At 40.3% G+C, this 24815-nt stretch overlaps 2 protein-coding genes across 2 annotated transcripts in view; one reads left to right on the top strand and one right to left on the bottom strand.

Annotated features, from left to right (window-relative positions):
- The window catches only part of LOC121650127 (ly6/PLAUR domain-containing protein 1-like), a 30386-nt gene extending 26988 nt beyond the window's left edge, over nucleotides 1-3398 (top strand). Inside the window, exon 3 of the mRNA XM_042001455.1 lies at nucleotides 1660-3398. Within this exon, the coding sequence (XP_041857389.1) occupies nucleotides 1660-1901 (242 nt within the window). The 3' untranslated portion in view covers nucleotides 1902-3398. The remainder of the gene's footprint in view (nucleotides 1-1659) is intronic.
- Nucleotides 3399-6492: 3094 nt separating this feature from the next.
- Nucleotides 6493-24815, bottom strand: part of gpr39 (G protein-coupled receptor 39) — a 43653-nt gene continuing 25330 nt past the window's right edge. The window contains exon 3 of the mRNA XM_042001424.1: nucleotides 6493-7638. Coding sequence (XP_041857358.1) covers nucleotides 7175-7638 — 464 coding nt within the window. The 3' untranslated portion in view covers nucleotides 6493-7174. The remainder of the gene's footprint in view (nucleotides 7639-24815) is intronic.

The following is a 24815-nucleotide window of genomic DNA, read 5'->3' as shown; positions in this document are numbered from 1 at the left end:
ATACTGTTCGTATGCCTTCATAGCATGGTAAGGGTCAGTTACTAGATTCCTATATCAAACTGCAAATCTATTTACAATGTCTAAATAGCTTTTGTCACATCAATAAATGCATGATTAATTGTTTTAGACTGCAAGAAGAGTTTATTTTTTAGGTTTTATAACGCTTGTTTTTGGAAAGAAGCATCTAGTACTACACAGTATTATGTCCTGTTTCACATAAAACGTAAAAGCATAAAAGTCACAATAACTTAAAAATTTTTTTTTAAATTTTCAAAAAAAGTGCAAACTTTCTGAAAATTTTAAAATTTACAATGTAACCATGTTTTGTCATGGCAAACACTGAACGCTGTCTTAATGGCTGCAACGTAAGAAATCATAAGCATCTTTTTTCAGTTAGTGGACAGAAAAGAGGGTCAGCGAGAGAAGGTCAGACCTGCAGAAAAAGGGCACTTTGTGGAAGAGATGGAGCCTCTGTTACATGAACTGTACTCAACCAGTTGAGCTAAACACCATCCATCAATTATCAATTCTAATTCATTATTTATCATTCAGAAGACAAAAGAAATAATAAAATGCGTATTATGAACTTGTCTGCAATAATTCTGTTTAAATAACAGAAGTTAAATCTCCTCTTCTGTCCCTCATGTTGACGTTTTGTGTGATGACCAACATATAGTTTTATTTTGTTTTTGTTTTTTACACAGACATCTGCTTTGCTACCTGCTCCTCATCATCAGTCATCTTCATCAGAGGGGCTGTAATCAGTTTTCTTGCTTGTTGTCTTTTCTCTGACACTTTCTCCTTCAAATCACTGCCAACCTCATCATCTTAGAAGATCAGACCACGAGTTTGTCGCACATTATGTCATGGCATCATTTACTGAAGTAACAGCTCATGTACCTTTAATTGTTATGAAGCCACCCACCATCATTCTTCCAAACCAAACTGGTTCATTCTATTATTATTATATGACATCACAGATGCAGGTATTGTCTCTTTGCTCAGGCACCGTTTGACCTCTGCATGACTTCTGCTCCTGTTGTGCATCATATATGATCACTTTGATGCTGTTTCAGTGTTTTACTATTTCCAGATAACCTCCACGCTTCTTGAAAGACCAGCAGGTCTGTCTTTGTGTGCACACAGACAGTTCTTGTAGGAGGATCATTTTAACTTGATGTGACCAACACTGGCACATCTAAAATCCATCTAAACAGATACGAGTCAAATATGACCTGAAACAGACTCAATGTCCAAAATTTTTTAGCACCAATATAAAAATAAAAATTATGAAATTGTTTAATTTCTATGTTTTTTGGGTCACTAGGAATTATATTTAGGGTAATTTTACTGCTGTTAAATGTCAAAATGGGTCAAATGTGACCCGAACATTATGTTGGGGTTAAGACTTACAATGCTAGTCTACACAGAGGAGGACAGAGGACAGATAATTGTCTGTCCTCTGTGCTTCACAGGCTCACAAACATGCTGCACTGAGCAAATTAAAGCAGTTTTTAAAAATATGTTTGAATCACACTTTCCTCCAATTACATGCACATATCTGTTTCTCACCCACATAAACACACACATGCTCAGACATAGAACTTTCAACCTGTTATCAGGTCATCATGATCCTAATGCCTCCATTTCTAACTTCAGGGATACTCTACCGCAAGTCCTGCGCCTCATCAGGAGCCTGTCTTATCGCTTCCTCTGGCTACCAACAGTTCTGCACCGGCAAGCTCAACTCAGTGTGCATCACCTGCTGCAACACACCACTGTGTAATGGACCGCGGCAGAAGAGACGGCCACAGCCATCCTCTGCAATCACCCTGAACACTCTGCAGCTCCCTGTGTTTTCTCTGCACACCCTCCTCCTGCTGTCCTCCAGCTTGTGCTGACAGACCTTTAAGAGTGAAGACATGTCTAGAAAATGATCTCAAATTCAAACTGGAGACAGTCAGAACTGGAACTGTGTACGCTGAGACATATATCCTTTCAAATGTAAAAATCTGAATGAGCTCTAACAGTATCTGGTTTGAGTTTTTGGTTTTCTGTTGCACCTTGCTTCTGGAGTTCAAACAGAAAAAAGAAAAAACTGCACAGCACAAGAAAATAGTATCATGATTTATCAGATAGTGGCACTGCCTTAGAAGTAACTGGCTGAGGTTATGTATAAGACAATAGCTAAATATAGGTGAATTTACAGGACTCACTGATCCCCAAGTCTTATTTATTCACTTAGCAAAGTCACAAAAATAAGAATAGATTCTTGTAAAGAAAGATCTTCAAAATACACAGTTTTTGCTGTAATAATACTATTATCTGGAACTGTATTTATTTTTCAGTTCATTTACAGGTTTATAAATTAAGAAAGACAACATGGCATGTTCAGTTATTTTGGGTTGGGGGGACTTTGTTTAATTTATTGTGCCTGTCATACGGTTTCTGCAAATTTTCACAGAGCTGCAGAAGCTTGTTTATTCTTCTTCTGGCTGTTCAGTACAGTGTGCAAACCAGTTTGCAGTAGGAAAGAAAAGAAGTTTTTTCCTCTGTCGCCACCTTAAAGATCTGAAGCAGCTCCTTAAGAAAAAAGGGAAACATGGGGCCTCCATCAATACAGAGTAATCCAGGCTCAACATGGGAGTCCAAACTCGTGAGGATAGAGAGATGCTGTCCAATCAGTTTGCAAGTGGCACAACAGCCTCCTTGCTAATACTATTAGTTGATCACAGCTCTGGTAAAGATACACTTCGAACAGCTTTATGTTGTTGTACTGTTCCAACCAATCTGAAATAAATAAATGAATAAAGTTAACATAAAGTTGACTGTGCAGCCTCAGGTTCATCTGGGCGGGGAGCTGGTGAGATAAAGGATAAAACAAGAAAAAAAAACATAGGATACTTATCAAACTCACACAAATCAGCTTCCTGAGTCCTCTCAAGAAAACAAAAAGATTAGGAATAAGAAGTTATTTGGTCTGTATTAGAAGCTCAATGCATGTTGCAGCAGTCATGGTTATTCACCAGCTTCAGTCAGCAGTGATGGAAATATGACATAAAAAGCAAACATGCTCGTTTTCTGTCCATTTACAGTGCAATACTGTCATCAACAATCACTATAATGCTGGAAATGACTTATTTCAAGCAGTATTAAAATGATGTTGAAAAGACTAATGTGAAACGATAGATTAAATAACTGCTGTACATTGCCACTGTGTAATAGACGTTTTTCCTTCCTCTTAAAAGGACATTGTTCCTTTCCACCGTCACCTCCTGCATGCTCAGGATGGGGGATTGAATCAAAGTCAAGACTCGATGCGATCTGTTGTTTTTCCTTAACTAGGCTATTATTTATTATGAAATGACTTGAATTGATTTGTCTGTAAAGTGCCCTGAGATGACATTGTTGTGAAGTGGCGCTGTACAAATAAAACTGAATTGAATTGAATTGCAACTGTCTTGTAAACAAATATATAATGCCTTGCCAGCAAAAAGCCACACACCATAGCTTTGTTGGACTACCTTTAGCTTTGATTACACCCCACATGCACCATGGCATCACTTCAATAAGCTTCTGCAATCTCACATTTATTTCCATCAGGATGGGGCAGTAGTTTTTCACCAGCGTATTTAATTGATGATGGAAGAGTTTGGCCACTAAAGTCTTTTTCAGTATATCTCAAACATTCTCATCTGTGTTTTCTGGTGGCCGATCCATGTGTGCAAAATTCTCATACTTTCTGCACCACTCTGAGTGGTGGGTCAGTCAGAATCTGATATCATGCTTTGGGCACATAATGTTGCTTAATCTTAACTCACTCAACATTCACTGCTCTTACCTTGATAAACCCATGAATTCTTCAGACCACACAACTTTTATCCATCTCTCCAGAGAATAAACCTTATGTTCCCTACATTTTTTAACTCCCTGATTAGCAGTTGTCTTAGCCATGCAACCCCAATACCTTGAGTTTGTTTAACATTGTTGATGTGGAAATGCTCATACTTTCACTCTTGAACACTGCTATTAGTTCTATCTTTAATTTTCTTTGAACATTTAAGATTTTCTTTTACCAAATTTCCTCCTCAAAGATGATGGTTCACCATTTTCCTTTCAGATTCAAATAAAATGTCCTGAACAGCTTCCAGTTTTAGTCATTTCAGCAGCTAGCTATGGCTTTCAGTGCTACTGAGAGCTAGCTAGTTCCTCAGTTGTTTGCTTGATACAGACCAGACCAGTACTTTTGCACTTCTTAAACATAGTAACTAACATCTTTTCCTCAACCACATGATGTGTTTGCAGACATGGTTGTCTAAGAAAGGAGGAACCACTCATTGCAGAATTTAGTTGAGCAGCTGAGAGCAAGCTAGCAATAACATTTTGCTAGCTAACAAATCCATTATTTTTCACGTGGAAATGTTAAGAGATTTCAGTTTTTGTATTTGATTCCCACCACTAAGCGATGCAAGTTCACAGGTCAGGGATGCATCACATTCATCTTTAGTGAGCGTGTAACCAGAATGCCAACTAATCTAAATAAGAAAAACTGCTGAAACAACAGAGTAACATTTATTTCAGCTCTGATAGAAGTTTACTATCTTATCCAGCTACTTTTATATCTCTGGACTGGAGCTAGTATCCATCCATCCATCCATCCATTGTCTGCTGCATATCCAGAGTGGGGTCGCGGGGGCAGCCACCTAAGCAAGGAAGCCCAGACTCCCCTTTCCGGTCACATTCACCAGCTCATCTAGGGGGATCCCGAGGCACCCCCAGGCCAGCCGAGAGATGTAGTCTGTCCAGCGTGTCCTAGGTCTTCCCCAGGGCCTCTTTCCGGTGGGACATGCCCAGAACACCTCACCAGGGAGGCATGCAGGAGGCATCCTGACCAGATGCTCAAGCCACCTCATCTGGCACCTCTTGATGTGGAGGAGCAGTGACTCTACTCTGAGCCCCTCCCGGATCCACAAACTTCACCGATCCACCTGTCAATCTCCTGCTCCATCGTTCCCTCACTCGTGAACAAGAGCCCGAGATACGTGAACTCCTCCACCTGGGGCAGGACCTCATTGCCGACCCGGAGAAGGCACTCCACCCTTATCCAGCTGAAGACCATGGTCTCGGATTTGGAGGTGCTGATTCTCATCCCAGCTGCTTCACACTTGGCCATGAATCGCTCCGGTGCAAGCTGAAGATCACAGCCCATTAAAGCCGACAGAACCACATCATCCGCAAAGAGCAGAGACCCAATCCTGAGGCCACCAAACTGGATCCCCTCAACACCTCGGCTGCACCTACAAATTCTGTCCATAAAAGTTATGAACAGAATCGGTGACAAAGGGCAGCCTTGGCGGAGTCCAACCCTCACTGGAAACGATTCCGGTGATGCAGACCAAGCTCTGACACCAGTCGTACAGGGACCAGACAGCTAGTACAAGCACTCCATACTCACGGAGTACCCCCCACAGGAGTCCCCGGGGGACACGGTCGACCGCCTTCTCCAAGTCCACAAAGCAGATATAGACTGGTTCAGCGAACTCCCATGTCCCCTCCAAGACCCTGAAGAGAGTGTAGAGCTGGTCCACTGTTACATGACTGGGACAAAAACCACACTGCTCCTGCTCAATCCGAGGTTTGACTGTCTGACGGAGCCTCCTCTCCAGCACCCCTGAATAGACCTTACCAGGGAGGCAGAGGAGTGTGATCCCCCTGTAGTTGGAGCACACCCTCCGGTCCCCCTTTTTGAAGAAGGGGACCACCACCCCTGTCTGCCAGTCCAGGAGAACTGTCCCTGATGTCCCCGCGATGCTGCAGAGGCATGGAGCTAGTATGTCCAGAAAAAAAAAATAGGCAAACTACACTCTGGACATCATCATTTGTCATATCCCAAAGACCAAGCTCATTGATATACAGTATTACATATAAAATATAACGTACCAAAAAGGAAAATATTTTCTCTGGACCTTATGTTAACCAGTTCAGAAACAAAAATAAATAAATAGATAACTCCACTGTAGTTTATTATGAAAGAGATGTTCTTGGGTAACAAATCCCTTGGGTAACTAGTTGCTTCTTCAAGCATTAAAGCCTGTAATTGCTGGCCAGCAAAAATAGAAAAAAAAAAGTATAGTATGTGCACATAGAGCTCTATGAAAACTGGGGTTTTAGATCCTGATCCAAATATTCAAGTGATCCAGAAGAGTAGGACGGAGCAGCTGCTGTCTCTTCTCCATCACTGGTACCGGCAAGATGGCAGTTCCTCTCCACACAGTCCACTCCACCACTAGCAGGAGAATATTACAGAAGTAGCAGGTGGCTACAGGGTATACCAAGGAGGCAACTGGCTCACGCACACGTTTCCTCTGCTGCAGCTACACCACACTCTCCCACCTGTGTGCATGTGTACGTAAATTGGCTGTCATTAAACAGTCACAAAAGCAGTGATGGCTAACTGCCAAAAGAACATAATACATAAGACTGCATAACATATAATGGTCAAAGTAAGACTGGCGCCCTTTTTTTTTTTTTGCCTTTTTCATTGTACAAGAGCCCCTAGCGATGTAAGCTTCGTAAGAACATGTTCAGTGCCATCTGTTGCAAATTAAGATGCCAGAGAAGCTAAAGAGGATCATTACCTCCACCGTATTATTCCTCCAGCGCTGGTGATGCTGCAAAGCACAACAAGGGGCCTTCTTCACTATGTTTCTTTAGAATAATTTTACAGCAGCTTCTGTTATAATTGTATGAGTAGTCATATTCTGTAGGATAAGGGAATTTATTTTTCTACACTATAGAAACTAAACTATGTTTGGAGCTTGCTGACAGATCACAAGATACAAACACCACATCGGACAAAAGCAGTGGTCAAACATTGCACTGTGTACCTTTAACCTTAGCTGAAGCTGTAGGTGTTCATTTGTAACTTGTCATTTAAACCCTGGAATAACCATAATAATTATGACTTGAATAAAATGACACACTCCATCAAGCTTTGTATTGTAAAAACCTTTCAGATGATTATCTGTCTGAAATAATGGAAAGCTGTAATGTGTTCACTGTGTATAAGTAACGTTTCTAAATTGTCATGACACAACACAAAACACCATTTATAAAGCAGTTTAAACATATTTGTTTTTACTAATAACTGTGTTGCATTAAAATAAACAGCATACTATATTTCAGTCTCTGATGGTACATTTGTCTGTAACTTAATAACTGAATCGTGCCCTTCTGTAATGCCGCTGGACAACTGAGTATTTGAAGTTGAAGTTGAATTCTCTTGTACGATGGTGGGGTGGCTTGCCCTGTTGCGACGCAATGACTTCAGCAGTAAGGGCCGGAGGGAGTGCTTCGAGGCAGCGCTGGAGTTCTGCAGAGTACGCTTGTTGACGTGTTCGATGGTGAGATTGCACCGCATCACCTGGACAAACACCTCCCTGAACTGTCTGGAGGAGAGAGTGTAGAGGAAAGGGTTGAGGACGGAGCTAAGGTAGAAGAAGGTGTCCGCCACAGGGTGGAGGATGACGTAGCTCCGGAAGTAGGAACGGGTCCACTCGGACTTGGGCATAGCAGCCATCATAAGACGACGAATCTGGTTAGGAAACCAGCACACCATCAAAGATCCCACAATGAGACCTGAAATATGTCAGAAACACATTAAATTAAAGGACAGAAAAGAAACAAAGAAATAGTTTGATTTTTAAATGAGACATACAGTATTACCACAAAATCACACAAAAAATATAAAATCCAAGAAAGAAAAAGTTTGATAATATTTTGTCTGTGAAAACCACAAACATGTTTAACAAACGATTTTTATAACTTACAATGCAAATTTAAAAATGGTTATTTTTTAAAAATATTTGTACTAAGTTAGATACAACTACTGACATTAAGATGCAGGCAGTTTCTCTATTTAAAAAAACATTGAGGTGTCACCATAAAATGCCACACAATTCATTTCTGCCACTCAAAAAAAAAAAAAAAATCTTTAAGGGGGACATTTTTTGACAGTGTCAGTACTTCTGTTGTCCACCAGGAGGCAGCACTTAAATCTGCCTTTGGTGGATTTTGGTCGCTTTTACTCCCACAGCTTCCTCTCTCCCTCATTGTCAGATTATTTATGTATTTATTTATTTATTTTCCAATTGGTTGATGTGGTCGATTTGCCCAATAGGAAAGGCGATGTTAGAGTTCTTTTGGGCTTGTTTTTGTTTGTCTGTTTGTTTGTTTTTTGTTTGTTTGTTTGTTTGCTTGTTTGCTTGTAGCTATTTTCCTTAAAGTGGCACAGGTTTACTGCTTCCTCATGTACCAAGCATGCACCAAGCTTGCATGAAATGTGATGTAATATACATTTTTTTAAAAATATGCTGTTCAGTTTTTCTAGGGTTTTTTTTTTTTTTTTTTAATCATATCTCTGCTTTTCCTTGAATTACACCATCTAAACACTGGTTTATGGTCCACACTTTCAACAAAAGTTGAAATGGAGAACTGTGTTTGTGTTTGGCTACTATGTCCTAAATCAGTCATACAATTTGCATGTGGTGGCATCCATCAACCCTAGAAGGTTAAAATATTGGAGTATGAAAGTACAATTTCCTTTATCAACCATGTCTTTACATTATTGTTAGAAGCAGCCAGTTTAGGATTGGACTGCCCACAGGCAGACTACATATGAGGGAAATGTAAGCATTTGAGAGTAACATTGCCAGGTAAATCATCAGTTTAGTGTGCTGGTGTGAGCTCTCAGGCTGCATGCTACTGAGTGCCACAAATCTCAGGAAAGGAATATTCAAAGAAAGACGAAGGTGGAGTGGATCTGACTCATGACTGACTGTGGCTCATTCCACCCCTAAGACTGGCTGCTCTGAACAGAGGTGCAGACATGGCTGAGAGGAGACCTGTTGCTATTTATATAGCGCTTCACTGTACCAGGAATGATACCCAAAGCGCTTTACATCATATGTCACATTCACCCATTCACACACACACATTCACAAACTGATGGTGGAAACTGCCATGCAAGGCTCTCAACCACGACCCATCAGGAGCAATTTTGGGGTTTGTTGTCTTGCTAAGGGACTCCTTGACATGAGCTAGACAGACCGAGGATCACACCAGCAACCCTCAGGCTACAAGACGCCCACTCTACCCACTGAGCCATGCCCCAATCGTTATTATTAATGATTTAAAAAGTTGTTGCAAAATTTATTCTAATAAGACGGCTGTTGCATAAAACAGAAAAAATGTTTCTGTCATCAAATGAATAGAAAGAAGTGTTTGTGAGTATTGTGTTTACGTACATACATGATGCTGAGTGACGCTAAGCAGCCAGCATGTCCAAGTCATGTACTTACTCTTTGTAAAGGCTTGCACATCCTCATTCTTTAATCTGCTGTTTATCAGTTTCCCTGCAGTGTTGCTAATGGGAATTACACTGAGACCACACAGCCTTTCAACATGCACAAATTATCTGCCTTCAGACAACTCTTCCTGCTGAGAGACAGATACAAACACATTTATTTATAAGTCTGTGTCCAGGAGATGCTGAGCGAATCATCCCTCCCAACTGAAAGAAGTGGTTCTTTATATTTCTTTACTTTTAGTAAAAAATACTTTTTAGTATTTGTTTTAGTGATGAGCACATATGATACATAAAGATTAGAGTTTGATGCTACTATCAAGATGAAAGCAAAAGCTGTTTCTAATGTTAATCTCAAGTGTTAGCAAAGCTTTCATGTCTGCTACCCACGTCTGTCTTGTTAAAGATGCAAGAGATGGCACACAGAGAACAGGATACACATGGCAACACCAATGGTGTGCCATTAATTGCTTTTTTAAGTTTGTAGATTTCGTTTGACTTAGGCCACTTCATGGGGGTTTTATTTGGTTTAGTTGGCTTTATTTTATGTTTCAAAAAGAGCAACAAATGCTGATAAAGTGTAAATATTGTTCATATTGTTCAGAAGAAGTTTTATTTAGGGCTTAAACATCAAAGTTATTTTAAACCCTGTGAGGTTTGTCGGCTGACAAAGACAAGTTGAAGACCAGAAGAAGTCACATTTTTTCTTTTTACAGAAGCTTGATGGATGGTGATGTGTTGTAAACACTCAGGATGAAATGCAATGAAACTGTGTACCTTAAACTCCAGTCATGAGACTGTCAACAACAATTCTGCAGGATCTTGTAAAATGAGGATGCAGATGTTCATGTCCTAGAGTTTTGTTTTTTCTGCATAGATGGTGTGTTACACCTCTCACTTTTCACATTTTACACACACTTTTCCCACTTCATATCTCAGCATGTGTAAACACAGTGTTACTGTTGCCTGGGAAGCTTTAGTTTTATCAGCCTGGTGATGTGACTTGAGCCTAATTGCTGTCAGGAAAGATCAACCCCAGAGCATGCTGTTACCTAGCACAGTCACAGAGCACATCCTCCCAGGTTTGTTTTTCGTCAAATGGCTAATGCACAACAAGAGGTAAAGAACAGATCTAATGGGAAAACAGCACTTTTAACTTGTTTGTCTTTAGTGAAGACAAGTTGTTGCATTTCCTTTGGAAAAATCTAACTTTGATCTCTATACGTTTTGATGTTGAAACAACACGACATATGGCATGGGGATACTTCCCTATCTGTAATCAAGAGCATCATTGTTCAATATAAGAGCAACATTTCTTGTTTTCATACTCAAATATCATATTGCTCTCTCAAAACTCTGCTCTCACACTCAAAAGGTCCCTTCTTGCTCTCAAATATATCATTCTTCCTTGAAAACTCTGCTTCTCTTCTCAGGTTTAATGTTGCAGGTTCAAACCTCCTGCACTCCAGCGTGGTCTCTTTTCCTCTCACTCAAACTCTCAGAACTTATGCTCCTGGATATCTTTTCCTCTCTCTCAAGTTGCTGAATGAGCTGTCTGTCAAACGTCCTCCAGCCTATAGAATACTAAATAAATGCTGACCAAGCAAATCATCATCGCCGTCTTCAGGGTCACTTGTTTTACTTGACACAGTGCACTCAGAAAATCAATACTTAACTGGGATAGTCAGTAAACACATATGGATAACCCAAACCAGCAATCTCTAGTAAGCATTCTCTCTTTATTTTGCTTTTTTTGATACATGCTCATCCCAGCTGCCCTTCAGTAAGTGCAAAAACAGAATACAATAGAATAAAATAGAATAATTGCAACAATCATAATAAGACAAAGTACAACATATAACAAAAAAGAAAAAATAAAGTAAAAATAAGAAAATAAAATAAAGTAAAACTATACAGAGTATAATATACAGAGTATAATGTATAATATAATATATAATATAGTTATTGCAACATCTTCTTATTTTAATTAAGGCACAGGTGTTAGGTGCGAAATAAAGACATGAGGTAGCTTATTAAAGCTCATGAGGTGGTATTATCAGCTACTCAACCATGTGTTCAGGGTTCTTACTGCTGTGGGGTAAAAACTGTCCCTGAATCGGTTTGTCCTTGCAGTGATTGATCTGTACTGCCTGCCTGACGGTAACATGTGGTGACCAGGATGAGAGGAGTCCAGCCAAACGGAGGCAGCAGGAACGGTGCAGTTCTTCCAGTGTGAGGAGAGGGCAGCCCAAGATCTTTTGGGCCGTGTTTATGACCCTTTGCAGTGACGTCCTCTGAGCCACCGTGCAGCTGGTGTACCACACACACATGCAGCTGGTGTACCACACACACATGCAGCTGGTGTACCACACACAGATGCAGCTGGTGTACCACACACACATGCAGTACACCAAGATGCTCTCCGTAGTGCACCTGTAGAAGGATACCAGCAGCCTCTAGGTGACGTTATTCTTCCTGAGCATCCTCAGGAAGTCTGCAGTCTCTTCAGTAGCTCAGAGGTGTTCACAGTCCTGGTCAGGTCCTCGAAATGGACTCCCAAAAAGCAGAAGTCCTCTATCCTCTCCACACAGTGGTGGATGAAGAGATGAACAGTGGTAGAATGTCTGTTTTTTTTCCTACTAAAGTCAATGATCAGCTCCTTGGTCTTTGATGTGTCAATAATTAGGTTGTTCTCTCTGCACCACCCAGTCAGCTGCTCCACCTCAGCCCTGTATGCGGACTTATCCCCCCAGAGATGAGTCCCACAACGATGGTGTTACTGTGGTGTGCAGAGGTACAGTCAGATGTACCCTTTGTGAGGGAGGATGGTGTTTAACGCGGAGTCTCTTACCAGAGTTCTTAGTTCTGACCTGTCCATAGGCTGTATAGCCGGCTAGCTCGATAGTAGAGTCTGGAATGGATGAGCCATGATTCTGTGATTAGAATGATGCAACTGTCCTTAACAATATTGTTGGTTGCTATCTGGAACCTCAGATCATCCATCTTGTTGGTGAAGGATCATGCATTTGTGAGGAAAATGCTAGGAAGCGGTGGTTTGTGTGGCTGTCTCCGGAGTCGGGTTAACACTCCGGCCCTGCAGCCCCACTTCTGCTTTCTCTCTCGGGCCTACTTCTCCGTGGGCATGATGACCCACGAAGACCCGAAGCGCTCTCGCCATGTCTGCCTCGATGTTATGTGTGTCAATAAACACATTTTTTTCTTTCTGCTCGACATCCTATCCGAAGAAGTTTGTGTCGGCTGTAGTGAGCGCCGCCATGGTAACCATAAAAACCAGGGACAGGCTACCTCACAGTAAAAGTACTCATTTAAAAACTAACTGTATACAAACGTCCTGTGTGCCAAGTTTAAAGCTAAGAAAATCATAAATTGAGACATAGATAATCTGTTTTTATGGTACCATAGAATTACCTACGATAAATTAGCTTAGGGACTTTTTGAACGGGAGAATAGAGTTTTGAGAGAAAGGAAGATGATATTTGAGTGTGAAAACAAGAAATCTTGCTCTCAACTTGAACAATTAAGCTCCTGTTCAAAGACAGAGAAATACCCCTATATAAGAGGACTTTGATTCCCCCTAATACTTTTAATTCAGGATCCATCTTGCATATAAAGTTCTTTTGATACTTTTAAGTACACTTGGATAATTTAGATTCATCACATTAAAGCCCCACTATTGAACTTTGGCAGATTTTCTCAATGTGATGTTGCCAACAACAGCTAATTCAGCATCCATCTTCATTCTGTCTCTTCTCTGAGCTCTCTCCAGCCGGTAGACGTTTGTCCGAAGTTCACTCTTGTCTTATCTCTCACAATGTCCTGATGTGTTTCTTTGATAAATCAGCTATGGCGTATGTTTAGCCAGTGTGTTAATATCCAGTTCTGGTGTGTGACATGGTGCTGCACAGCAAGACACAGCTGTAACATGATGCTCTCTGGCCAGAAAAAAACAGTGTGGTTTCTCAGCCTCTGGATGCTGCGGGACAACAACGGCTCCAGGAATATACATAATGAATGTCAGTGTACCATCAAAAGGAATCAGAAGTACAGAGTTTTAAGGTTGGAAAGTTATGTAGTACTTTTAAACAGCTTCAAAGTTTTACCTGCATCATGCCAACTAAAACAACGTGACATAAAATGTCACTGATGTTACTTGAGTTCTAAAGGTCTTTATACACCAAAGTGATTACTGGCAACTTGGAACATCTGGAGCATCAGGGAGCATGCTCTGTCAGATGGTTTTTCCAACTATTCAAAACGTTCAATCAGTGTCGGATCATCAAGCGAGGTCATTCTGAACAGCTGTTGAGTGGAGAGGTTTCCTTTAATACTTCATCCCTGCCTTTTCCTGTCTTATTCCACAACCAACAGACCAAACATTCCCAAGGCCACTTCTATATAGAGCTCTATCCTCAAACTACACACAAACATATATAGTGAGTGAACCAAAATGATGCACATACCGTGCCAGTCAAAAGTTTGCACATATTTATCCACTGGATTTAATGGGAAAGTCTGTCCAGACTTTGACTGTTACCATAGGTTTAGTTGGTACATTCACCAACACCAGACTGACGCAAACACACAGTTTAAGAGCTCAGATCCACTAGAGCAAACATTTGCATCATAAGAGTAAGTTGCTATGAGAATTAATGAGGTGGAACTGAAACACTGAACTTGGTCCACCCGTTGCAGATCAAACAGCTTCAAGTCTTCTGAAAAGGTTTTCCATAAGATGTAAAAGTGTGTTAATGGAAAATTTTGACCATTCTTCCAGGAAGATGGAAGTTCCTCCCACCAAACTTATTCATGGAAGTGACTGGAACACCTGAATTAAATTATTTGGAAAAGAGTGTCCCTCTATATCTAGCAAGGCTTATGCATATATAGAACTAAAAGTATCTGAGTAGTACTCAGATACAGTATTCAGTATGTTGAAAAGGTAAGTGCAATACACAGTAAAAACTAAATGCAGCTGTTTGTTATGCTGTTGTCATAAATTCAGTGTGAAAAGGAAAACTGAAACTTGAACTTATTCTTTAACCACAGCCATTTCCACACTAACCTTCAATTCACACCTTTCCTGCATTATAAACCAGAGCCCCCGGAACAGATATGATGTTTAGACTCAAAAGGAGATGGCTTTGGTCCTCATTACAACCACTTACCATGCCAAGGTCGCTTTTATAAAAGTGAAGGTCTGAGTAGTTAACTGAATAGACACATCCACAGTTTCACAAGGTGAAAACAATGTGAGTTGTGCTCCCTGGTAAGAGAAAGGGTACAGAGTTAAGGTGGAAAGTCAGACAAAGTGTATGAAAATTGAGAGAAAATTGAGATGAAAATGAGTCATGAAGAGAAGAAAAAGACAAAATAGGAAGAACAACGCTGGAATACAAATGCTCCATGAAAGAAAAACAAAACAGAAATAGTAAAGCAGTGAAAAAGAATGAGATCAATGCCGGCTGAGTTCAGGATATGAGCAGACTTGATGGGTCTTTGTGTGATAAAATGTCCTTAAATGTTTTCTCAATGTGGTATTTTTTAAAAATCCAAATACTGATCAGCAAGATGATGTGCAAGGCTCCACATGTAATTATTCTGTTCATGAATGTATCATTAAAAAGGTAAAGGAAAAAAAATATTTGTGTTTCTGTGTCTGTTTGAGGGCTGTTTTGTATGATATAATCAGAATTAATGAGCTATTGAGCAAAAATATAGATTCTTTTCATTCAAAGTGTCTTTAGAGATGTCTAGAGCTTCAGAAAAAAAACTTGAGATAATAAGAAATCCATTTCAAACTCCTCTTCCACTGTCACAAGGTGGTTCATTTTAGGTTTTTATTGTTTTATGGTTTTCTTTTATGGTATGTTTCACTGGTTTTCCTTTGTTTTATCTTGAATTTAGTTGCATGTTTAAAAAAAAAAACTGTGTGACAATCATTGTTCTGCTTGCACCTGTGACACGATTGCAGTATTGACTGCAGGTGTTAGGCTGTTGACTGACGGCTCAGAAAGCCAATGACCCACAAGAAGTTTGAGTCAGTGAGTCAATGTGCAGCAGGCAGAGGAGAAGCTCAGGTTGTTACCCGCAGATTTATGGTGACAAGGTGGAGGTTTTGAAGGAAAAAGAAGTGCCAGGGGATGATGCGGGAGGCAGGGGGCCCAGTGCCCAAGGAGGGTGCAAGGGGCAGAGTGCCCAGAGTGCTTGAGCAGGGTGCAAGAGAGTGGATCATCTGAGCGTGTCCAAGAGTGTGTGGTTTGGGCTGGCATGGAAAAAAAATGTTGATCTAAGGGCCGCCACCAACCCGGAGGCAGAGGGTGACATGACCAGGTGTGGAAGAGGGCAGCAAATCCGAGCACCAATAGCCACAGAGGTGAAAGGTCGCAACATGCTCTGTACGGGTATGGTAGGGACCCTGCCCTGCTATGTGAGTACCGCTTTCCAACATATTGTGTTGCTTTAGGAGAGCCAGATACTGCCATCAGCTCAGGAGGACGCGTAGTGGAGCCAGGCTGAGGCGCCAGTACCTGAGGAGCTGATTAATTTTCCCGGGTTTTTATTGACAACCTGTGGACCGAGAGCTGTAATGGAGCTGGCTACTGTGAGACATTGTCAGGACTCTCTTGCACCAATAAACTAGGTTAAACACTCTACTTCCCTTCTCTTGATGTTACAGTGCTGACTCTCCACTCGATCCTTTTAACCTATAGTTTATTTTCATTTTAAAGTTAGTGTGACCCACCCAGCCCAGGGTCACATCGCAATTTTTACAAACATTTAAAGGGGGGGTCACATTCAGATTTCACCATTTTGTTAGGTTTATTTTGTCCCTTAATAATAAAACCTTCATTTAAAACCTGCATTTTGTGTTTACTTGTGTTGTCTTTGACTAATGTTTTAATTTGTTTGATCTGAAACATTTGAGTGTGACAAACATGCAAAGATCTAAGAAATCAGGAAGGGGGCAAACACTTGTTCACATTACTGTATGTGTAACCACTTTTTTAAGGGGGGGGGGGGGGTTGAGCAGCTCAACAATGGTACGCATTAGTTCAGGGCCCCACCTCCATGGGTTTATCCTGTCTAACCCTCTAATGGAGAAAATATTGTAGCTTTTAAAAACTCCACTGTCCTTCTTTAACCCTACTTGACTCACCATTTTTTATTTTGACATTTTTATAAATGATAACAACTTCCCAAATGAAGGTATTATCAATATCAAACCCTCTAGTGAACCAGTCCTAGTAAAACATGGAGAAATGATGCATTGAGGCAGTTTGTTCTGGAGCTGCTAAGAGAAATGATGCAGGTTTTAAATGATGGCCTACAAAGCTGGTCGGACTGTTTGTGGTCATTCTCTGATCAAGGCAGCACATCGAGCACGAAATGGCAGCATCTCTCTTCAAGATGATTTCTTTTTTCTTTACCTGACACTTTGGCCCATTGATCACTGTCTAGGTGTTCATCTGGAAAATTGCCCTGACTCTGCACAGATCACCAATGTCTCTGCAGTTTAGTTAGCATGCAGCTGAAGACATGAAGGTATGTCGGTTCCATTCATGTATATTTGAGTCCTCATATTTTGGTGATAAATCTTTGATATTGTTATTACAATGCCACGCTTGACTCCCTGAGTATTCTTTCCCTGAAACTACAGTGTAAGCCAACAGTCTCATCAGGGATTTCTTTGACACACACTTTTAGCAACACATTCACATCCAGAGCCCATGGTTCCTTGCCAGGAGCAAAACAAAAGTATTTACTAATTAGAGAGCAATTAAAGCAGGATATTGGAACAATTAATTGTCTGTCATCGCTCTAACTGGAGAGAGTTTGGTTAAAACTCTCAGTTCCTTGTTGCACAGCAGCAGAAAGCAGATTAAGATGAATCATTGCTTCAAATAAGCAAAGTGAACTTCTGAAAAGATGAAACTGACTAAAATCTTTTTTTGTTCCAAACTCTGTGGTGCGTCAGTCCACACAGGAGTGTGTCAGGTGCGGAGTGCCCAAGAGTGCAGTTGGCTTAGATCCGTGAGATCACGAAATCACAGGACAATGGCAGAATCTTGTGATTCTCCACTTCCAGGATAAACGGCTCATGGTCCCTGATGAATAAAAAAAAAACAGACACACCCTGACCGATTAATGACTTAATGTTTTCATGGTTCAGCAGTGCAAATCTGCATGGGGGCTTTTATTTTAAAAATTACCAGAAGCTTTTACATTGCTCCTGTGTTTGACTTCCTGTCTTGAGTTTGACGCATTCTGGATGCGTGTTCTGTCAACAACAGACAACTGTATGTTTAGCAGAGAGCCGCAACAAGGTTGTTCTTCTAGGATGCTTCTGACACACACCTCGTCCGGTGAGAACCAAACCATTGAAAAATGGCCAAGGACAGCTACAAGGCCGCGCACCCGGTGGAAAGTGGGGGTCAGGTAGGCTGTGGTGGTTAACCCAGGCCACGTTGGTACTAAGAAGACCAAAGTGGCCAAGAAAGTATCCCCTACACCATTACACCACCAGCAGCCTGATGAAGGCAGGGTGGATCCATGTTTCCATGTTGTTTCAATCAAATTCTGAGCCTACATCTGAATGTGGAGCTGAAAAGAGACTCATCAGACCAGCAACGTTTCTCCATCTTCTATTGTCCAGTGTTGGTGAGTGTGTGTGAATTGTAGCCTCAGTTTCCTGTTCTTAGCTGGCAGGAGTGGCACAAAACCTTCGAGATGGTTGTGTGTGAAAATCCCAGTAGATCAGCAGTTTCTGAAATACTCAGACCAACAACCATGCAACGTTTAAAGTCACTTAAGTCTCCTTTCTTTTTCCTTCTGATGCTCAGTTTTGAGCTTGAACCATGTCTGCGTGACTAGATATGCTGAGCTGCTGCCACGTGATTGGCTGATTAGATTTTTGTGTTAACTAGCTGTTGATCAGGTGGAGCTGATAAAGTGGATGGAAAGTGTATTTAAGTAAGCAAACTTTAAACACATTTCACCTTCAAACAGTATTTGCCTTTCTCTAAACGTTTTTTAACAACACATTCAGAAATTCACTCCATTTTTGTTAAACAGTATTGTCAGTGACAGGCACAAGTTTCATCTCACAGAGATGAACAACTTTCCTATTTCACTTCAGGAAAATGACTAATTCTACACAGTATAAATACTTAGAAGTCCTACAGTGAAGATGTTTACTAAAGCTACACCACATAAGTTTCCAACCTAAAAACTGCAGCATCCCAACTTTTTTCCATCTCAGAGCATCATGTTACAAGTCAAATCAAATCAAACTTTATTTACAAAGTGCTGTTCATGCTTAAGGCAACACAAGGTGCCTTACATTATTTTAAAAAAGCTATTCATGCATATTAAAAATAAAACAGGCCTTTACACACATCAAAATAAAAACACAGTCGCACACATACATATGTATACACACACACAAAGCAGCCCCCCTCCTCCCACCATCACACCCATTTTGCAAAAACATGACTCCCTCATTTCTGTCTCTAAACTGAATGTAGGTATAAAATACTAAAAGTGATAAACATCTGGCTTGATGCTGCTGTCACACACCAGCAACTGAATATCAACACACTGGCCATTTTGAACGCGCACCATGGCTGATTCAGCCAAAAAAAAAAAAAATGCAAGAGGACGTTATTGGAGGAAGAAAGGAAAAGAAAGAAAAATAAATACAACAAGAGATAAAACAACAGTCAACATCAGACAGACTTTAACTGGCTGGAGAGATCGCAGAGAAGAGACAGGGTGAAGATGGATGCGATCTGCCATCGTTGGGGAGCACCACAGTGAGAAGATCAGCCAGTTCAGTCGTGTTGATTTATCTTAATTATCTAAATGTAATTTAAAGTATCAAACGAACTTCACATCTTCTTGAGGAGTTTCTGATACGTGATTATTTCTCCTGTTGTAACGGAGAAGAACTCAGCTGTAGTTGGTGGAAGTGAATATAAAGAAATCCTAATGATTTAAAGAAGAAGTATCTTATTTGTAGGATTCAGCTGGAGAGATTAAATATTTGGCTATTTTTAATTAGACTTGGTTACTATAATAGAGGGTTGGTAAATTTATTTATTTTTTTTTTTTTTACCTGGACAAATGAAATTAGTTCTTTTCTGTTCCAAAAAATAGAATGAAATCAATACTGAAATAAACTGCCAAAAAAAAAGGTTTATTTTAAAATGCTTCTTTTATTGTTAAATATGCAACCATTATTCAAACAAATAATGCTAAAAGCACAACAAACACAAGGCCTGGACGGCAGCATGAGTCAGAATTTCTGCTTGTTCATCAGGAAAAGAGATGAACTGATGAAACATGACAGGAGCTGATCACAAACTTTTAACTCTAATTTTGAGTACATATCCTTGCAAATGAAGGAAATGCAATCGCATCAGTTATTGTGGACGCAGGCTAATAAGCCACAACACTGGTGAGCAACACGTTGAATCACATATGATTTGGATGTTTAGAGAATGAAAATGTTTTTGTTAATGACAGTAGATTTAATGTCCAATTTACAATTTCCCTCAGGGATTATTATTATTATTATTATTATTATTATTATTTCATTCTCACTTGGTGCCCTTATCAATAGCATCAATAGCGTTGATTAGGGAAACCGGACGTTGCTGCAAGCTGCATTGTTTCGCTTGCCTGTTCTCCCTCTGTGTAGGAAAGTTAATGTAACGTGACAAACTAATGATGTCGTCTAACACAGCTGAAGGTTAGCTGTGATATCCCTGACTCTTTGCCAGGTTTCCTCTGGAAGGTGCTGGTTGCCAGAAAACCCAGTATTATCAGCACCTGCAGATGTACTTTCACAGCATTATTCCTCCTGATGCATCTCTGTAACACTGGGCCCAAAGCATCAGGTAATTCTTGCACACTGATGATCAAAGACACACCTTTCCCGGTAATCAAAAGAATTTTCAGCAGCACACAGATAAACTCCACAAATAAGTTCTTTAAAAACACTGCAGCTGATTTGACTCTTTCATTGAGCCTTAAGGAGGCCCCAGAAAGACCACACACATTACCAGAGTTTGCATTAAGTGAGTGAGTTCTGAGCTGTTGTTGCTTTTCCAGTAGCTGCATACTGATTTAAAATATATAGAATATATAAAATGACTTTAATGTGAAGTGTTACTCATAAAAAATTATATCATGATATTTTAATATGACTATAAAATTAATTCTAGTTAGAAATGTTGGGAATTTTCTTTGAATACAATAAAAATGTCTAATTAGTCTAATTAGTTTAAACTTTTAATAGACAGATATCCAAAGAAATGGTTTTCATAGTCTTCTCTGACCATCCTCGTTGTATTTAAAAAATATAAACTATACATTCAAGGTGCTCCAGCCAAAGCCAAACATTATACGACAACTTTTTCTAAGTTTTTGTACAAACAGAAAACCTTCGGAATTCAGAGGTTTTTCTTTGTGACTGTGGTCTGTGGGGACAAGACTTCAGGGGAAACTAGACAGAAATGCATCAGACTCTCTGCATCGCCTCGTGTCGTAAATAAAGACAATCATCCTCCTGTAACAAGGGACGCTGTTTGTTTATTAAGAGTAAAGTATGTTTTAAGCTGCTGTTTTCCTAACAGAATGTGCTTAATCTCTTACTAATTTATTATCTATACTCTTTAACTACCGGAGCTATCTATACCACATACCAAGGTTTGGTATGTAATGCCAAAAGTAAGTTTTTGTAATCCCATTACTGTATCTAATTACTGTTTCTAAATTATCAAATGATATCTCAAACATTCGTTTAAAAACTTTGGTTCTTCTTATAATTGTCCAAAGGAAAAGTAAAAATGCAAAGAAACATTTTCTCTTGCTTTTTAATTCTAGTATTGCCTTAACCCATAAGAGCCTGACGTGACATATTTGTTACATACAGTTTCTGAGACATTTTGCTTCAATTTATGGTATAAACTTTGTTCAAAATCCTGTTGAACACAATCTGATACTTGTCTTCTGTCCCCTAATAGATACCCAGAAGCATAAAACCACATTATAATATTTTTAAACTATCACATGGTAATAAATAGTAGATATTGCCCCCCAAAGAAATGTTAGTTTTTTGTTACATTTTGTTAAAGGGCCAAATAAAGACCTCATATTTTAAAACTTTGACTTTTCTTACCATTTTATCATGGGTCGGGACTTTATGGGTTAACGTAACCCAAAAGAGGATAAAACGGTTCTTGGTCTCAAACTAGACTCGTCTAATGTATTTATTAATCTATTAATGAGCAGACCTACCTGCAGTCAGCAGTTAATGCTCTCAGTGAGGAGACTCAGACACATCCAATATGGTCATTTATGAGGCTTTTCTATTACACGTTACGGTACAGGTCACTTTCTTTTGTTTGTTTGTTTGGGTAGTACCTTGGCCGTAGTTCCAAGCCAATACCACATGCTAAAACCAAAGCATTAAATTAATTAAATTAATTGTGGTTGGGTTAAAAAACAACTTAATGTCCAATGTATCAGATGATGAATGAAGCAAATCGGGTCATTTGTTTGTCCTGGCAACACTATCACTACACCACACTCTGACACATCATTGTCTGCATGCTTACTTCAGGGTGCATGGTGTCGTTTACCAGCTGCTGCCTGAACAAAATGCAGCTGAATGAGGAGAGAAATTTATACAAAGTGACGTAGAAGGAAAAACATAAAGATGGTGGCTGAGTGTGAAGAACGAGGCTGATTTTAAGAAAAGAAAGGAGGTAGGGGAGAATGTCCATGATTAAAAATGAGGTGAGACAAATATTTTATTATATTGCTTTTTTTTTCTTCTGTTTAAATTTTCCAAAAAGTTGGACGTTTTGTAATTTTATTCATTTCATATTTGTTATTTAATTTCATTAATCTACTGAGCTAAAAGGACTTCGTTCCTTGCTGGAAAAGAAAACGCTGTTGTTGTTTGGCATGTTCTTGAAAAAAGTAAACAAAGAAACATTTAAAGAAATGTGATTAAATGCATTTAGTTGTACTTATAATCTGGTTTCTGATGCAATCCAACATACTTCCTTGTTCTATGAAGTTGTTTTAGAAAATTATAACATAAGCTACATTTGTTTGAGGGAACATGAGCGAACGGATCTCATGCTGGGATCAAGACTATAAAAAACCTTTTTACTGATTTTTACAGATTTCCAGGTTGATTTTTTTTATCTCTTCTGACAGGGCTGACTTCTGCAGCTCAGCCATTATGATCACTGCCAACAGATATTTAAACTCCTTTTGATCTACCTGTTCAATCAGTTTTCAACTTAGTTCAAATCACTTTATTTGTCCATATGGAACAATTTAAAAGGGCATGACAGCACCTTTAAGGACCGACAAGACGAGTCATACAATTGCACATTTAAAAACTTTAACGTGCTGCATTACAGTGCATTTAGTTGAACTGCGTTCTTAATTCTGCGTTCAGGATTAAGAACCTGAACTGAGGAGCTGGACAGCCCTGGGGATAAAGGTTGTCCTCCTCCTCTGCGTCCTGCAGCCAGGACAACAGGTCTACGTCAGGAAACATAATGTGGGGAGGGTCCTGTAAAATCCTGGGTACTGTTTTTGCTGCCTGATGATTTTAGCAGACTTTTACCGTGTTCAGCAGACTGTTTCTATACTGCTGTGTAATGGAATGAAACCAGCATGTAAAGGAGAAGGTTATCACATTTTCAATAAAAGCATAATAAAAAGTTGTGAGAATGTTCTTGCTGACTCCAACGGATTTCAGCTTCCTGAGTAAGTACTGTCTCTGATGGCACTTCTTTAAAATCTCCTGTGTTGAATCATCTGTGTAAAGGATGTAGAGGAGTGGAGAGAGGACACAGCCCTGCGGTGAGTCGGTGGAGGTGAAGAGGATGTCAGACAGGATGTTGTTCACCAGTACTCTCTGTGACCTGTTGGTCAGAAAGTCAGTAATCTACATGGTGAGCTGATGGCTGAGATGAAAGTGTGGGATGAGCTTCTCTGCTGGGATGTGTGGCTGATGTGAAGTCTGCAAACAAGAGTGTGACTGTAGTGTCGGGAGTTTCCAAATGCTTATGGATGGGGTTTAAGTTGAATATCTTGACATCATCTACACTTCTGCCAGCCTGGGAGGCAAACTGCAGTGGGTCCATCATGGGATTGGTTGCCTTGGTGATGTGATCTAAACCCTATGGCCTTCAAAGCTAGAGAGGACCTTGGTCGTGCCCTTCTTAGGATGGGAATCACTGTTAGTGTTTAGTGTTTCAAAGAGCTCTGGAAGAGATGCTGGAGCACACCTTCCAGCTGCCCACAGATGTTGTCTGGTCCCAGAGCTGTGCTCATTTTTGTCTTTTTAAGGGCTTTCACCACCTCTGTTGTAGTGATGGTGTGAGCGGTGTCATCAGGTCCAAGTGTGGAAATGACTGAATTTAGTTGGGTGCTATCGTCCTTTTCAGACCTAATGAAGACAGAGTTGAGGTCATTGGGGAGTGAGGTGGAACTGCAGCCTGCGACTTGAACGGACCTGCGACGGGTGGTGACAGAGTGCACTGCTGCCGTTTTCATCAGGCCCTGCCAAGAGGTTCCCTGCTGCAAAGGACTGCTCCACTTTGTTTTTATATTTAGGTTTGGCAGTTTTTATGGCACGCTTGACCTCTCTGTTAACCTCCTTCTTTTCTTCAGAACCAGTGAAAACAATTCTCTTCTTTTTATTCAGTATTTCTTTCAGATCTTTAGTCACCAGGGTTTATTGTTGGGGAAGATTGTGACCTTTTTGATGGGGATATTGTCAACACAGAAAGAGATGTATGCTGAGTCTCCGCCTGCTCACTGATGTCAGTGGGGGAGGATGTGAGGGTGCTCCAATCTGTGGTTTCAAAGCACTCTTGCAGCTTATCAAGGCTTTTTGGAGTCCACTGCTTGATGTCTTTGATGATTTTCTCTTTTCTCTTCACCATAGGTGAGTAGGTAGGAGCAAGCAGAATGATGGTCAGCAGAGCCGAGCGAGGGGAGGGAGACATCTCTGTAGGCATCAGGGACTGAATCGAAGAATTTATCCAGTGTTTAACCCAGACTGGTGGGGCAGTTGACATGACATGATGAATTTGGGGGCATGTGGGTATATCAATTCAAATTTGTCCTACATGTTTTTAATATGTTCAGTGGCAGATGCATTTGCTTTGGGGTGAATAGAAACTTAGATGAGAAACAGTTTTGGGAGTTACCTGGAACGATAAAAAGGGAGCAAGGAGACAGCTAGGAGTTCGATATCAGGGCTGCACAGTTTGTCTCTGAGGACAGCTGTTTTGCACCAGCATGGATTGATAGAGATAGAGACACACACAACCACCAGGGCTGTCATTTAGGGGGAAAGTGATGACAATTCTAATGGCCCACAGCCCATTACAGCCCA

This window comes from Melanotaenia boesemani, chromosome 12 (genome assembly GCF_017639745.1).
Source record: "Melanotaenia boesemani isolate fMelBoe1 chromosome 12, fMelBoe1.pri, whole genome shotgun sequence".
NCBI classification, from domain to species: Eukaryota; Metazoa; Chordata; class Actinopteri; order Atheriniformes; family Melanotaeniidae; genus Melanotaenia; species Melanotaenia boesemani.
This window is presented reverse-complemented; position numbering and strand designations above follow the sequence as displayed.